The 17,815-nt window shown below is 40.6% G+C and overlaps 1 protein-coding gene across 3 annotated transcripts in view; it reads left to right on the top strand.

Moving 5' to 3' along the window:
- Positions 1–17,815, top strand: part of vps50 (VPS50 EARP/GARPII complex subunit) — a 186,019-nt gene that overhangs the window by 125,308 nt on the left and 42,896 nt on the right. For all 3 annotated transcript variants that reach the window (XM_087987151.1, XM_043689946.2, XM_043689947.2), the window contains 3 exons: positions 162–338; positions 1,657–1,775; positions 8,447–8,553. In XM_087987151.1, coding sequence (XP_087843277.1) covers positions 162–338; positions 1,657–1,775; positions 8,447–8,553 — 403 coding nt within the window. The remainder of the gene's footprint in view (positions 1–161; positions 339–1,656; positions 1,776–8,446; positions 8,554–17,815) is intronic.

The following is a 17,815-nucleotide window of genomic DNA, read 5'->3' as shown; positions in this document are numbered from 1 at the left end:
TGCCAATGCAACAAGTTACTATAAGTTTTGTTTCATTGATCATATATCCTGTGGAATTGTGTCCTTATTTATTTGCTTTGATTGAAGTGCGATGCTTTTGCTGTCATTGACCTAAATTCTATTCCATTCTCATGATTTTAATGCAAATCTGTTGCTTCTAGGAGTTTAAATTTATGCGGCAGTCACGTTCCCCTTCTATGTCACCCAGCAAGCAATATACAACAACGCCAGCCACAACGGGATCTCTATTTGACCAGTATCAAAATGGTGGAAATCCGTTTGAACACCAGGCAGACATCAAAGATGATGAATCAGAAGATGTTCTTGCTGCTAATGGGGTATGACCATGTCCATTTACTGTTATAAAAGTTTATTTCCTACTTCAAACAGAATTACTGTTTTCACTTTTTTGGTTAGTGATTAAATGCAAGTAGTTTTGTTCCTAGTACTGGGATGGTCAACGGTCAGAATCATCAAATCTATTCTTACACCATTTAGCAGAGAGTGCTTTTATCTCACGAGTCAATCTCGAGTTGAACATAATTCCCACAGATGAATGGTACATTTAAGTTACAGCCTGTGGAATATTGTTTGAATTTTTGTTGGTTTCATTGCTTTCTCTTGCATGGATAACATTGATTTCATTACAATCTCTGTAAGGATCAATAATTTAAAAAAGAATTAAACCCCTAAAGGATGACTGGACAAGACTTTACCTTCTAAGGCTGTTACTGTAACAATACACAAAAACATTACAGGTTAAATATCTCTGGAAGCAGCATCAAATTTAAACCATATTACAGAACATTCCACTTTTTTTAGTTCAATTGGAAGCATATTTCACACAATACTTTTGTCAGTCCAAGGTGATTCATAGCTCCAAATTTACCTCTCTTCCTTTTTCATCCTCTGAACTTTTGATCACAGCTGTTTTTCACAGCGAGGTGTTTTTGTAGATTTTTCTTCCTGTACAAACCTGGTAAATCATCCTGCCTTGTTTTAACTCCTCATGAATTTTGGTAAATTCAAACCAAGCATGAGCTTCAATCCACAGTACTGTGTCATTTAGCCACAGTGTCTTCTAGCTTACAGATGCTCTTGCCAACCAGATTCTGGGAGATTAATCTTGACTGAGTATTTTCAGGAAGAACTAGATTCTGCTTGCTCCAGATCCATCTCTGTGGAAATGTAAATCAGAAAGGCCTTGTATCGAGACAAAAATGTCAAATAGCTATCCTTAAGACCCCAGTTGTTTTTTTGAATAGAAGACAGTTTAAAACAGAACTGCTTACGATTCTACATATGTAACATTTTTCAGTCTTCACAATCTATCCATTTAGCACTCAAGCTGCTGCTATCATCTCTAAGTATAAGCCCATTACAGCTTCTTCCCAGGGATATCTGGGCCACCTTTAATCTCTGAACAATCTCCCAATCCTGCTGCCAAGAAATCTTCATGAAATGTCATGTGACCCTCTTCGGTTACCTTAAATTGAAAAGGCAGTCTTAAAATGTTAAAACTCGAGCACCTCAAAATTTCCAAGTACAGCATGTGTATGAAATAATTGTTAGTTTAACCAGCATATTCTAATTGATATTTCATTAGCTGAATTACAAGTTCAAAGTAATTAAACTGAGAATTGTTTTTGTCAACAGTATGAATCTGATGAGTTGGAGAAAAGTGTTTATCAAGACTATGATAGTGACAGTGATGTTCCAGAAGAGCTTAAAAGAGACTATGTGGATGAGCAAACTGGTGACATTCCTGTGAAAAGGTAATGTGCTGAAAATGTTTTAATTGGATGGTCATAGGTATTGTGCATTTCACACACTGGTCTTAATTAAGGTCTATGGAATGTTTTTGCATAGTTTGCCAGCATGTATTGTTGAATATTTGTATTATTTACACCACTGCACTTCCACTTTTTTTATGGGTGGTGTTACAAATCAGGTAATCTAATACTTTTGTCTAACACTGGCAGCATAATAACCAGATTAATCTATTAAAATGATCTGGTAAGCAAAAGCCAGCATGTATGCAAGCTGTCAGTCAGATATGATGTGGTGGTGTCGGTGTTGGACTGGGGTGGGCAAAGTCAAAAATCATGTGACACCGGGTTATAGTCCAATAGGATTATTTTAAACCCCAAGCTTTCAGAGCCCCTGCTTCTTCCTCAGGCCGCTAGTGTGAGAGAACACATTAGACGCAGAATTTATAAGTGAAAGATCAAAGGGTCATACAACTTAAGCAAATGTATTGAACAAACCTAGCTGGCTACTAAGTCTTTAATTAGATAGAATGGAGGTGCAGGTTTTGATTGATTAATAAGTAAATCCCAGAATTTCTTTCAAGTTCCAGCCCCAAGATAACTTAAGGTTTTGTCAGAATAAATAGGACATCTCAAGTCAGACTATGCATTTTAGGTGTGAGGCCATGTTTCAAGTCTGATTGTATCTCAACTTGGAGTCAGACTAGTTTTATTTCCAAAGTAGGAATTTACAAAATGCCACATCGACTGACTGTGTACAGATTGTGTGCTTTTTGAACAAAATAGGATGTACCTGCAAATACAAATCTGCAAATGCAGGTTCACCTTTCACTTTCAATAAACCTGTTGGACTATAACCCAGTGTTGTGATTTTTGAGTCAGTCAGAGAAGAAGACTTAGGGCTTGCAATTCTCCTTCTTTACGTTATAATACACAAAAGGTCACGTACAGTTGCCACCATGTTCTGTATATCCAAACTGTCAGGTCATATTGTCGAGGATATGATTAAGTCAGGTTTAGTTACACATAAGACATCACAGACTAAAATGTGAAAAGATTATCACAGTAGACACCCTTATGGAGTGATGGCATTTGTGTTCTGTTGAAGATCTGGACCCCTGGTGGTTCTCGGTTCCACGATCAGTCAATAAAGACTTGCAATCGGTCTGGTCTTTTAAGACTTCACTCTTTATTTCTTCATACGACCGGGCACAGAGCATGCAGAAACACAGAGGTTATACACCTCAATGTTCCTCAGAGGAGCTGCGCTGCGCACATGACTTAAAGACATTTTTATATATTTCTTAAAGAAAGGTACAGGCTATGATCCCATAGTACATTCAGACAATTATCAATTAATACACGATATTGCTTTATTTGACAGTTACTTGGTCCAGTGATATTTCCTGGGAACCAACTTTGTTTTCCAGCACTCAGGCCACCCTTGTCTCACTAACCGAGCCATTGCACCTGCATCTGAAGGTCAGTTAGGATGGCCAGTAATGTCTTATCCAGTCTAGTTATTTCTATGCTATAAGGGAAGCATTGTCTGCTTATCTCCATTGAAGCAGACTGTAGTTAGTCAATTATGCAGCTACAGCAGAATTAAAAACCGTTTTATGCAGCTTTTAGCAGGATTGTGCATTTGCAGGCTAGAAGCTATTTTGTCATATTTTTTGCATTGAAAAGCCATTTATTGCCACATAGGTTATTAAGAACATCTGGTAAGTGGTTGTTCCTGACAACTGGTTACCTCAGCCTGTATTCAGGTGTCAGATCCTCATTGTAAAGGATAAAATCAAATTAATTTTTGTGGAATATGTTTCTTAGTCAGCTTACTATATCAATGGTTCTCAAACTGAAGTTTGGAGAGAACTTCCATCGGGTTTTCATTACAGGGCCTGCTGACAGATTGGAAAGATGGACAACAGCCCAAGGTGCCATTTTCAAGATTAAATGAGTGAACAGCAACTAGAAAAGTTCTGTGCTTCCCTCGTGCCTCTCATATCCCTCTGCATCTTTAGTGTTCACTCCGCAGGCTCATGCCCTCTCAATTATGCTCTTGTAAAGAATAGACTGTGCAGTGAGGAGCATGTATAGCCCACTGACTAATGTTTATAAAAAAAAGTACCAAGCATTAATAAAGCAGTCTTTGTATGCAGAATTTCCATAAGTTTATGTAGTCAAGGACCCTTAGAAACTAAAGTTCAACCTCCCATACATGTTAAAGGAAAGGCTCTGGAATTTGTGGAGCACCATCCATACCTGGGCATCTCTCTCTGTTAAAAGACAACCATTGACATAGAGAATCATCACTGGATCAGATGTACCAGATCAGCCTTGTGCAACCTATGCCACAGTGTGTTTGGCAATGGTGATTTTTGAAAGACAGCAGAAATCATAGTGTAGAGACCAATTATCAGCACCACTCGCTATACTGCAGTGAGACCAAGCTGTATATCAGTCTCACAAAAGATCAATATCGAAATTAACAGAATTGTTATGGTGCAGAAGGAGGCCATTTGCCCTTTGTACCTGCACTGTATTTTGCCACATCCTCTGAATATGATGGGAGGGTAGTTGAGCAAATGCTCATGTCTGTCATGAAACCAGTTCCACAAGCATTCAGGTAAACCTCCTGCAAAATAAACTACAGTGGGCTGGACTATGTGTTTCAATGGCTGAATAGCATTGCTGCCTCCAAGTTTTGTTCTCTCAACTTTGAAATGGCCAGCGTTGCACAGGAAGAAAAAGAGAGTGCTTCCAAACACGCTGAAGTGCAGCAGTATTGACGTTACTGTTGTATGGAGTTTGTTACCAAGTATTTACAGTGGTGAAAACATTGATCAAACTGAATCATGCTCGAGACCAAACACTGTAATGATACGGAAGAGTGGTGACCAAGAAGGAAAGAAAAGTAAGAAAGCACTGCCCCGTGCCAAGTGTCTGGGTAAAGAATTGCCTTTCTCAGTCACACTAAGACTCGTGGGAGAAAATTGCAAGCCTGAGTCGATATAGTCTTTGAATTGAGGGACAGCCAATAATGATTGAGGTATGATAATTATTGAATTCATGACAATGAAAAGGGGTTTGTCAGCAAAAAGGATTTGAACATCCGTGGTTTACACAGTAAAACCTTTGAGGAACCAGTCACTGACTTTCCAATAATGCAATGTTGTATGTGGATCACGAGATTGCTTTGTCAACTGCTGGGGGCCTCTGCTGGGTTAGGGTTGGGAGTGAATTTTAAACCAACCAGGGATGGCCTGAAACAAGTCATTTTTTTGCCACTGGAAATTGAATTACAAACTCCAATAAGCAGGCCTGCATTTAACTGAGAAGTCAGCTGGGGCAGAATATTTTTGAATGAGCACTACATTGAAACAGGGTTAATTAATAATCTATGATAAAGATACAATAATCTATGAAAACTACAACTTTTATGTCCAGTCCCCAATAAAAAGGGTTATTCTCTTTCACTCTTGCTTTTCCACTAGTATATATCCCTAATTTCTAGTTTCAAAAGATCAAGGGGCTCAGATTTGAATGAATATGTTAAACCACTTGACTGTCAATCAACTGCCAAATCTAGCTTGACCATACGCAATGTTATTGGGGTCTTGCTGTTATTTGCTAAAGCTGCTCATGAATTCAGGATCATCCTGGAATGCAAAGGCAATGCCCAGCTTCTTTGCCGAGTTGCAAACCGTTTTCTGAAACTCCTGTCCATTCTCCCCAAACAATAAGTGCAAGTTGCTCATTGATCTGGTCACAAATTTCAAGACCACCTGATTAGCTGTCTCCCTCTCTTCCCCTCACCTATCAGTCTAAAATTCCTAAGAACCTCTCCCTTTCCTTGCACAGAGCTCCCCTCTTCAGGTTTCTTTCCTAGGCCCTTTTCAAGTTCATCTTGTGCATGAAACCCATTTCCTGCTCCCTCTGCTGTTAGTTTACTTTCTTACGGAGGATGTTTTTAATTTGCAGGCTCTGGATATCCCTGGCTGCCCTGCATCTACAGATGTGTAGCACACAGCAGCAGCAATAATCTGAGAGCTATCGTCAGGTCTTTCCTTAATTCAATGGCTCTTGAAGGATCCACAGCTAAAATGTGCACTACTTGTTTTTTCAAAGTTGCAAAACTCTTTTAGTATTTTAGCCATATAGCAGTCCTGCTTCCATTTCAGTTTATAGTCTGAAAGCAAACACATAGTTCCTTACAATACAGTTTGTCCTGATTTAGCTTATCTGGTACTGAAACCTTTCTTCATTCTTTTGTTATCTCTAGACTTTACTATTCCAAAACTTGGGACTTCTTGTAGCATTAAGATGTTATAAAATCCCAAAACAAAATAAAGAATTATGGATGCTGGAGATGTGAAACAAACAAAACAGAAATGCCAGAGAAACTGAGCAGGTCTGGCAGTATCTGTGGAGAAAAAAAACAGTTAATGTTTCCAGTCCAGTGATGAAGGGTCACAGGACTAGAAATGTTAAATCTGTTTTTCTCTCCACCAATGTTCCAGCACTTTTTAATTTTGTTTGGTTTAAAACCTTAAAATTTGTCATCTCACTACTGTGCTTAACATTGTAATCCAGTTTGTTGCCTGTCCAGCTTCCAGCCTCTCTCAAAGCTGAAGTTGGGTGGATTTGGTCAATAGACAATAGGTGCAGGAGTAGGCCATTTTGTCCTTCGAGCCAGCACCACTATTCATTATGATCATGGCTGATCATCCTCAATCAGTATCCTGTTCCTGCCTTATCCCCATAACTCTTGATTCCACTATCCTTAAGAACTCTATCCAACTCTTTCTTGAAAGTATCCAGAGACTTGGCCTCCACAGCCTTCTGGGGTAGAGCATTCCATACACCCACCACTCTGGGTGAAGAAATTTCTCCTCATCTCTGTCCTAAATGGCCTACCCCTTATTTTTAAGCTGTGTCCTCTGGTTCTGGACTCACCCATCAGCGGAAACATGTTTCCTGCCTCCAAAGTGTCCAATCCTTTAATAATCTTATACGTCTCAATCAGATCCCCTCTCAGCCTTCTAAACTCAAGGGTATACAAGCCCAGTAGCTCCAATCTTTCAGCGTAAGATAGTCCCACCATTCCGGGAATTGACCTCATGAACCTACGCTGCACTCTCTCAATAGCCAGAATGTCTTTCCTCAAACCTGGAGACCAAAACTGCGCAAAATATTCCAGTTGCGGTCTCACCAGGGCCCTGTACAGATGCAGAAGGACCTCTTTGCTTCTATACTCAATCCCTCTTGTTATGAAGGCCAGCATGCTGTTAGCTTTCTTCATTGCCTGCTGTACCTGCATGCTTGCTTTCATTGACTGATGTACAAGAACACTTAGATCTCGTTTTACTGCCCCTTTACCTAACTTGACTCCATCTAGGTAGTAATCTGCCTTCCTGTTCTTGCCACCAAAGTGGATAACCACACATTTATCCACATTAAACTGCATCTGCCATGCATCTGTCCACTCATCTAGCCTGTCCAGGTCACCCTGTATTCTCCTAACATCCTCCTCACATTTCACCCTGCCACCCAGCTTTGTGTCATCAGCAAATTTGCTAATATTATTTTTAATACCTTCATCTATATCATTAATGTACATTGTAAAAAGCTGTGGTCCCAGCACTGATCCCTGCGGCACACCACTGGTCACCGCCTGCCATTCCGAAAGGGATCCCTGAGATTTAATCCCACACCCAACCAAAACCTGCCCATTTTGCTTCAGGTAAAATTAAGTGTTGGGCCCAGATTTATGCTGAGTCATGAAGTATCTGTGAAGCTTTAAAAATGGTAGATAAAGCCTAGAATTTCCTTCCCTCCTTTTCTGGTTGAAACCACATTGAGATGTGCTGGAGTTGCAGGGTGTGGAAGAGAAATGGGGCAGGGCATGTCACACAAGAGAAATCTAAACTCAATACTCTATTCCATGTTGAGGGGCGGAAGTCTAAAAATGAATGAGACAGCTAAGGCAAGATCCCGGAGGGCCAAGCTGAGCCTTTTAAACAACCTGTCTTGGCATCCAGAAAACACTGTCCCTCCCCCACCCCACCCTGACTGAAGATCACTCTGTTATGATGAGCTGCGAAACTTCCTGATTTACAATACCTGCCTCGGGAATGAAAACTTGTGTCTTAGTGCCTGATTAGGATGGTGCAGTTTTGTTTAGAAACAAATATGCTTCCTAGCCTTTCAAAGGATCCTTCAAAGGTAATCACTGTTGCATCTGGAAATCAACTCTACATGTTGGCAAAATTGCAAAGCAAAGAATCTACCAATAATTTGGAAGCAACTTGATTCTGGTCTCCACTTCTAATGTTAACTGTGAAATATTGTTCAGAACTTAAATTGTAAAGACTTGTATGTTTAAAGTGATGCAAGAAAACTTTATACAGAATCCTTCAAAAATCTAATGACTTTTTTAACATAACCATTTGCAATGGCATTATAATATGTATCTATTGATCAAAGCTTATTGTAGCTTTTTGTATTAACTCTGTCTCATTTGAGAGGTAATTGTCAATATAAGTACTGATGTACACTATTAGCCTGATAATGCCACATATCTAACAGCTGGTTTTGCAACCAGCGCATTCAATCAGATTTTCGATTAAACTTCTCATTAGACCTATGGTAATTAGATTTCTCTTTTTAATTAGCATCTCAAAAGAAACCCTGAAAGGTAGGAAGAGGTCGGACTACTATCTGAACAAGGGCAATACACTCATTTTAACAAACACTACTCTGAATGTAATAAGGCTTGTTGGTGAGTATGAAAGCTTTGAGATTAAATTAATTTTATTGGTAATTAATGTAATTGACAGACAATGGTGCCCTGTCCCCACAGCACTTTACACACATCCGTACACTACACAGCCTAGTCCAGCCTACCTTGGCAACTTGCCTTAGCTGTGGATTCTTTCCTGTGCTCTCCAGTCCTCAATGTAATTTTCTGTGCCTTTCTTTTTGTACTCCCCTAGCCCACTTCACTGTTTATGGCAAAGCCTTAGGTATCAGGGGCGTCTGAATCCTTGTCCAGCCCATTCTCCTCTTTCTGAAAGTTTTCTCAACACCAAACTAATGGGTCAAATCTTTGATTTGTTTTTTTAAACTTCTTAATATCTTGATTCAGTCTGCAAATTTGTCCAGTCCTTTCTTCTTTTGTAAAGTCTCTGTGGGTGTTTTCATCTTGCAGGTTCAGAGTTATCAATTTCTAATATTCAAGATTTGCTGTTCTAGATAAGACAAGCAATTAATACCATGTAGGTGCTTTTAGTTGAGTTAGGCGCAAAATAACTTGGTGAAACTGGAAGCTGAACTTGAAATGTGTATTAGTTCCTTGTTTTCTAGCATTACCTTCCAGTATTTATTTCTTACACTTCAGAGGGTTATATTTTATTTATAATGAATTCTGATATGGTTAAATGTTTGTTTTAAACAACATGTTGATGATCCTGTGAGCTCCAGTGATCTAATGGTTGCCTCATCAGAATTCTATGTAGACATTAAAATGATCTATTAATCATCAGTAATGTAATATATTTAACAGCAAAATACAGCAGATGTTGAAAATCTGAAACAAGCACAATGCTGGAGGAACAATATCTGAGAGAAATGTTTCGAGTCTAGTGTGACTTTTCAGACTCTGGGGTGTGAACCTGTAACTAGTGGAATGCCACAGGGATGGTGCTGAGGCCATAATTATTTACAATATATATTAATAACTTGGATGACAAAATTGAATGTACAATAGCCAAGTTTATGAATGCTACAAAAATAGGTAGGAAGGCAAGAGATGAGGAGAACACAAAGGGAAGCAAACAGGTTAATAGGCAAAAAACGTTTCAGATGGAATATAATGTGGGAACGTGTGAGGTTGCAATTTGGCAGGAAGAATAGTGGAGCTGAATATTATTTAAATGGCGAAGTACTTTAGAAAGCAACAGGACAGAGGACTTTGGGAGTATCGTGCATGAAAAGCTAGCATCCAAGTTCAGCAGGCAATTGGAAGGCAAATGGAATGTTGGCCTTTATTTCAGAGATATTCAGAGTATAACAGTAGGGAAGTTTAGCCAAAATTACACAAGGTACCAGTTAGTACACAGCTGGAATACTATGAACAACTTTGGGCCCCTTATCCAAGGAAAATGTAATGACATTGGAGTCCAGGCCAGAGAAGGTTCTACTAGACTGACACTCCAGGTATGGAGGGACTGTCTTATAATGACAGATTGAATGCATTGGGCCTAAACTCATTGAAATTCAGAAGAATGAGAGGCAACCTTATTTGAACAGACAAGATTCTTAGAGAACATGACAGTAGATCTGGAAAAGTTGTTTCCCTTGTGGAAGACTCTGGGACCAGTGAACATAATCTCAGATTAAAGGGTTGCCCATTTAAGACACAGATAAGGAAGATCTTCTCTCAAAGCATAGTGAATCTGTGGAATTATTTACTGCAGAGGGCTGTAAGGCTTGGCCATTAAGTATATTCAAGGCTAAGACAGATTTTTAATCAGTAAGGGAGTTGGGGGGGTTATGCAGAAAAGACAGGAAAGTGGAGTTGAGGGTTATCAGATCAGCCATAATCTCATTGAATTGTGGTGCAGACTGCCGGGCTGAATGGCTTACTTCTCCTACATTGTGTGGTCTTACGGTCATCTGAAGTGAGGCTTAAATCAATAAGCTGATGTTTGAGATGAGAGTGCAACCACTGAGCGATAATTGATGGCTTATCGTAGAAGAATATCAGGATGATCATTACATTGCAAATTTTAAATTGTTTCACTTTTCTTGTTGTGGTTCACATAATTATATTTGACATTTTAATGAATTCAGGGACTGAGGAGACCCATACAGCCCCTTAGCTTGCTCTGCTATTCAGTTAGTCCATGGTTTGACTTCTATATCAATTCCAGTGTTCTATCCCTATCCCCAAATCCTCTGATTCTCTTGGTACCTACAAATCTAACAATCTTGGTGTTGAATATACTGATTATCTGAGCTTCTGCAGTCCTGTGAATGAGAGAACTCTGAATGTTCACAACCCTCTGAGTAAATTAAATCTTTCACAACATTTCCTAACCTATTTGAAGAGATAAGCATCATCAATGAACCAATTTGTTCTCAAATTCAGAACTAAATTCTGTAGTATTGGGCATGATTGTGATTCATTACTGCTGTAGTGTGCAGCCTATAGTGTATTGTCTCAGCTTTCCCTATCCTCTGAGGAGATTACTTGGTGCAGTGACTGTTCTGCTTGGCATCCTAGAGAGTAGAGCATAGTGAACAATAATTTAGTTTATTCTGTTCATTGAGAACAGAATATTGGCTGGATCACCAGGAAATCTATTCTGTTTCAAAGATTGGGACTTAGACATAGTTCAGTTGCAGCCTGAAAAATACAGCATGCCCTGCAAAGTGCCATTTTAGGTTAGAAAGTCAAGTTTTGACCTGGAATTTGAACTTGGAGTCTCTTAACTTGGGTAAAAAATACGAAAAGTGAGTAAATAATCATTGGCAAAAATTTGTAGTTAATTCATCTCTGCTGCTGATACTTTATTAAGTTGGTCATATCAGTGCGTCTTCATCAGAATGGTGGAAATTACTTCACTGCCGTTTAATCAACTTGTATAAATAATTAATATAAGGATGTAACAGAAGATCATCATCTGTTGTCTGGGCATGAACTTTGTTTCATGCAACAAAAGAACAGTCGTTAGATTAGATTAGATTACAGTGTGGAAACAGGCCCTTCGGCCCAACAAGTCCACACCGACCCACCGAAGCGCAACCCATACCCCTACATTTGCCCCTTACCTAACACTGCGGGCAATTTAGCATGGCCAATTCACCTGACCTGCACATCGTTGGATTGTGGGAGGAAACCGGAGCGCCCGGAGGAAACCCACGCAGACACGGGGAGAACGTGCAAACTCCACACAGTCAGTCGCCTGAGGCAGGAATTGAACCCGGGTCTCTGGCGCTGCGAGGCAGCAGTGCTAACCACTGTGCCACCGTGCCACCCACAAATGCTCAAATTCACTTAATTCCACTTGTAAAAAGTTGCCTTTGTGTCATAATATAAAGATTAGTTAGCCTGCTCCCATTCAGATTTTAAAAATTTCCAACTCAATAATTGAGTAATTTAATGATCTTAAATGAAACTAGTAAATTACTTATTTGGAATCAATGATGAAATGTCAAATGTAGCTCATTAGCATCTTCAATATCAATTCCCTCACACTCAACATTTTACTGGCAAGAATGTACTAAGCTTACCACATTCAGCAAAGTAGTACACTTTCCCCCAAATACTTTCTGGGAAACTGGTCCAAAGATCATTTGCAATGAAGCTTCTCGCAACCAGCTATTTTAAAGGTGGTTTTTGTTCAGTGCAGAGCAATTGTCTCAATTGATTAATGCTGCGGGAGATTCATTCTGTTATTTCAAGATCACCAATCTTCTGTTGGAAAGTAAGACTGAGTGGGTAGCAAGTTATTTATGGCAGAGTAAGCATGATCTTGATACTTTAGAAAATTTGCAAACATAGATTCCACCAAAGATAGTTTGATTTGATCATTTCAAATCTATAGCCAAAGGGTACAAGTTGTGTGTTTAGAATGCTAACTGCCCTTCACCTGAATCCAGTTAATGCTCAGAAAACTAAGTACCAGGCTGACTCAATTCTTTTGCTTTTGTACATTGCATGTGATCTTAAACTATAAATTTTCAAAAAGGGGCATGGTTACCATTAAACAAAAACTTAATTGCACCAGCCCCAAAATACTATAGCTGAAAGAGCAGTTCAAAGTCATAGAGTCATAGAGATGAACAGCATGGAAACAGACCCTTCGGTCCAACCCGTCCATGCCGATCAGATATCCCAACCCAATCTAGTCCCACCTGCCAGCACCTGGCCCATTTCCCACCAAACCCTTCCTGTTCATATACCCATCCAAATGCCTCTTAAATGTTGCAATTGTACTGGCCTGCACCACTTCCTCTGGCAGCTCATTCCATACACGTACCACCCTCTGCGTGAAAATGTTGCCTATAGATCTATTTTATATCTTTCCCCTCTCACCCGAAACCTATGCCATCTAGTTCTGGATTTCCCCCACCCCAGGGAAAAGACTTTGTCTATTTATCCCATTCATCCCTCTCAAAGCATGGACTTTTGGACTGAGTAACTCACCTAACTCCCCAAAATTTGTTTAATATCTGCAAGACACCTGTCAGGAATATGATGAGATACTGTCCACTTGCTTGGATGAGTGCAATTCCAACAATACTCTGAGTTTGACACCATCCAGGACAAAGCAGCCCATTTGAATGGCACCTCATACACGACATTTAAATTTCACTCCCTTTACTATTGACACAGTGGCAGCATGTAGAAGATGCACTGCAGCAACTCAACAATGTCCCTTCCACAGCATCTTCCAAACCTCTGAGATGTACCACCCAGAAAGTGGAGGGTAGCAGTTGCATGGGAGTGCCTGCACCGCAAGTTTCGCCCAAACCATATACCACTCTGACTTGGAATTATATTGCCATTTTTTTCCTGTGGTTTGGTCAAAATCCTGGAACTCCCTTCCAAACAATTGCTGTATCTACTTCCCTGTGGACCCCAACAGTTAAGATGACAGCTAACTACCAATTCCTCAATTGCAATTAGGATCGGGCAACAAATTCTAGCTTAGCCAATAACATTCATATCCTGTGAAAGAACTTTGTTTGAAAAAATGAGTTCCATGATGCTAATTTGCACAAAAACAAGGGTACTATCCCTAGTAGTATGGCCAAAATAATCCTGAAGTAACATCATTAAAAAAAACAGATTAAGTGGTCATTTTCTCATTGCTGTTTGGGAAACTTGCTGTTCCAAAAATTAGTTGCCATATTCTCTATATTTCAAAAGCGACTATATTTTCTGAAATGCTTACTTAATTGGCAACATTGGAACATTTTAGGTTATGATGAGCGCTTTACAAATGTATTTTATTCACATGAGGAAATTGGCAGAAGAGATCAGACAACAAGTTAGATTCATGTGGCACTTAGACATGATGTTTCAAGGTACTTCACAGAAGTGATGTAAGATAACATATTTTATTAACGACAAGAGGAAAATGAGGTCAGATGACCCAGATCTTTGACAAAGTACTATGTTTTAAGGAGTGTCTGAAAAGAGCATGGGTAGAGGTCACTTGGACATGTGATACCAAAGCATACATCTAAATACTACTAAAATATCTCGAGTATATCTTTTGCCACTACCACCCTTTCAGACAGTGAGCTCCAGATTTCCATGCGCCTTGGCGCATGTCCACAAGGCACAGGCCAAGTGCTGGAAAATAAGATTATAATAAGTCCTTGCTTTTGACCAGCACAGATTGGCTGAGTAAAGAGACTTTTTCTTTCCAAGGAACTTTTATGATATTCCTGACATCTGCCCATGCTCTTTTCAGTCACTCCTTATAACATAGAATTTTGTCAAAATTTTTTGGTCATCTGACCTAATCTTCCTCTTGTATCTCAATAAAAAATTGACTCTCATTGCCTCTGAATCTCCTGCCTGTTAGCTTAAATCTATGCTCCTTGGTCATTGATTGGACCACCAGGGGATAAAGTGTATTTCGCTATACCCTGTCTACATAATTCTGAATAATTCTACCCTCATAATTCTGAACATCTCAAATCAGGTTCCTCCTGAGTGTCCTCTGTTCCAAGAAAAGCGATCCCAGTTTATACAATCTTTCTCCATAGCTAAAACACTCCAGCCCAAGCAACATCCTGTTAAATCTCTTCTGCATCCCCTCAGTGCAATCACATCCCTCCATGTCAATAGTCCGACGAGGGAAGGGGCCATATTGGACCTGGTACTGGGGAACGAGCCAGGGCAAGTGGTAGAAGATGCGGTGGGGGATTTCTTTGGTAACAGTGACCACAATTCTGTAAGTTTTAGAATACTCGAAGATAAAGAAGAGAGTGGTCCTAAGGGAAGAGTACTAAACTGGGCCAAGGCTAATTATATCAAAATTAGGCAGGAGCTGGGAAATGTGGATTGGACACAGCTATTTGAAGGAAAGTCCACATTTGAGATGTGGGAGGCTTTCAAAGATAGGCTAACGGTAGTGCAGGATAGGCAGGTCCACTTGAAGGCAAAGGATAGGAAGGGCCAGATTCATGAATCGTGGATGACAGGAGAAATTGTACGACTAGCCAAGAGGAAAAGGGAAGCGTACATAAGGTCTAGGCAGCTAAGAACAGAATGGGCCCTGGAGGAATATCGGAAGGATAGGATGAGTCTTAAACAAGGAATCAAGCGGGCTAAAAGGGGTCATGAAATGGCTTTAGCCAACAGAATTAAGGAAAATCCCAAAGCATTTTATTCTTATATAAGAAGCAAGCGGGTGACTAGAGAAAGGATTGGTCCACTAAAAGATAATGAAGGAAGGCTGTGTGCCGAACCTGAGAGAATGGGCAAGATTCTGAATGATTACTTAGCATCAGTGTTCACTGAGGAGAGGAACATGATGAATCTTGACGTTAGAGATAGAAGTTTGATTAGTCTGAATCACGTTGACATAAGTCGGGAAGATGTGTTGGATATGCTAGAGGTTATTAAGGTGGGCAAATCCCCACGACTGGATGGAATCGATCCCAGATTGCTGAGGGAGGCGAGAGAGGAAATAGCTGGTGCCCTGACAGATATCTTTGTGGCATCCTTAAATAAGGTGAGGTGCCAGAGGAGTGGAAGGTTGCTCATGTTGTCCCCCTGTACAAGAAGGGTAGTAGGGATATTCTGGGTAACTACAGACCAGTGAGCCTGACATCAGTGGTGGGGAAGTTGCTGGAGAGGGCACTGAGAGATGGGATCTATTTATATTTAGAAAAGAATGAGCTTATCAGTGATAGGCAACATGGTTTTGTGCAGGGGAGATCGTGCCTTACCAACTTCGAGGAAGTGACCAAGTTGATAGATGAAGGAAAGGCTGTTGATGTCATATACATGGCCTTTAATAAGGCATTTGATAAGGTTCCCCATTGTAGACTAATGGAGAAAGTGAAGTCACATGGTGTGGTAGCTAGGTGGATAAAGAACTGGTTGAGCGACAGGAGACAGAGTAGTAGTTGAAGGGAGTTTCTCGAAATGGAGAAAGGTGACCAGTGGTGTTCCACAGGGGTCAGTGTTGGGGCCACTGTTGTTTGTAATAGAGTCTCAAAGATGTACAGCACGGAAACAGACCCTGCGGTCCAACCTGTCCATGCTGACCAGATATCCCAACCTAACCTAGTCCCACCTGCCAGCCCCTGGCCCATATCCCTCCAAACCCTTCCTGTTTATATACCCATCCAAATGCCTCCTAAATGTTGCAATTGTACAGCCTCTACCACATCCTCTGGCAGCTTATTCCATGCATGTACCACCCTCTGCGTGAAAAAGTTGCCCCTTAGGTCTCTTTTATATCTTTCCCCTCTCACCCTAAATCTATGCCCTCTAGTTCTGGACTCCCCGACCCCAGGGAAAAGACTTTGCCTATTTACCCTATCCATGCCCCTCACAATTTCATAAACCTCTATAAGGTCGCCCCTCAGCTTCCGACACTCCAGGAAAAACAGCCCCAGCCTGTTCAGCCTCTCCCTGTAGCTCAGATCCTCCAACCCTGGCAACATCCTTGTAAATCTTTTCTGAACCCTTTCAAGTTTCACAACATCCTTCCGATAGGAAGGAGACCAGAATTGCACGCAATATTCCAACAGTGGCCTAACCAATGTCCTGTACAGCCACAACATGACCTCTCAACTCCTGTACTCAATACTCTGACCAATAAAGGAAAGCATACCAAACGCCGCCTTCACTATCAAGGAGCTATGAACCTACACTCCAAGGTCTCTTTGTTCAGCAACACTTCCTAGGACATTACCATTAAGTGTATAAGTCCTGCTAAGATTTGTTTTCCCAAAATGCAGCATATCGCATTTATCTGAATTAAATTCCATCTGCCACTTCTCAGCCCATTGGCCCATCTGGTCCAGATCCTGTTGTAATCTGAGGTAACCCTCTTCACTGTCCACTACACCTCCAATTTTAGTGTCATCTGCAAACTTACTAACTGTACCTCTTATGCTCGCATCCAAATCATTTATGTAAATGACAAAAAGTAGAGGACCCAGCAGTGATCCTTGTGGCACTCCACTGGTCACAGGCCTCCAGTCTGAAAAACAACCCTCCATCATCACCTTTGAGCCAGTTCTGTATCCAAATGGTTCGTTCTCCCTGTATTCCATGAGACCTAACCTTGCTAATCAGTCTCCCATGGGGGAACCTTGTCGAACACCTTACTGAAGTCCATATAGATCACATCTACTGCTCTGGCCTCATCAATCTTCTCTGTTACTACATACATAAATGATTTGAGAAAAGGGCACTGTTGGTACGATCAGCAAGTTTGCAGATGACACGAAGATTGGTGGAGTAGCAGAAAGGATAAGGGACTGTCAGAGAATACAAGAGGATATAGATAGACTGGAGAGTTGGGTGGAAAAGTGGCAGATGGTTTTCAATCCAGACAAATGTGAGGTGATGCATTTAGGCAAGTCTAATTCTAGACCGAATTATACAATGAATGGAAGACCCTTGGGAAAAGTTGATGGGCAGAGAGATCTGGGAGTGCAGGTCCATTGTACCCTGAAGGTTGCTCCACAGGTGGATGGAGTGGTCAAGAAGGCATATAGTATGCTTGCCTTCATTGACGGGGTATTGAGTAAAAGAGCTGGCAAGTCATGTTAAAATTGTACAACACCTTGGTTCGGCCACATTTAGAATACTGTGTACAGTTCTGGTCGCCACATTACCAAAAGGATGCGGACTCTTTGGAGAGGGTGCAGAGAAGGTTTACGAGGATGTTGCCTGATGTGGACGGTGCTAGCTATGAAGAGAGGTTGAGTAGGTTAGGTTTATTTTCACAAGAAAAAAGGAGATTGAGGGTGGACCTGATTGAGGTTTACAAAATCATGAA

The sequence above is a fragment of the Chiloscyllium plagiosum genome, unplaced genomic scaffold (assembly GCF_037043375.1).
Source record: "Chiloscyllium plagiosum isolate Xiang-an unplaced genomic scaffold, Cpla_swu_hap1 HiC_scaffold_5, whole genome shotgun sequence".
NCBI classification, from domain to species: domain Eukaryota; kingdom Metazoa; phylum Chordata; class Chondrichthyes; order Orectolobiformes; family Hemiscylliidae; genus Chiloscyllium; species Chiloscyllium plagiosum.
Note: the sequence above shows the minus strand (reverse complement) of the source record. Positions and strands in the feature narration are given on the sequence as shown.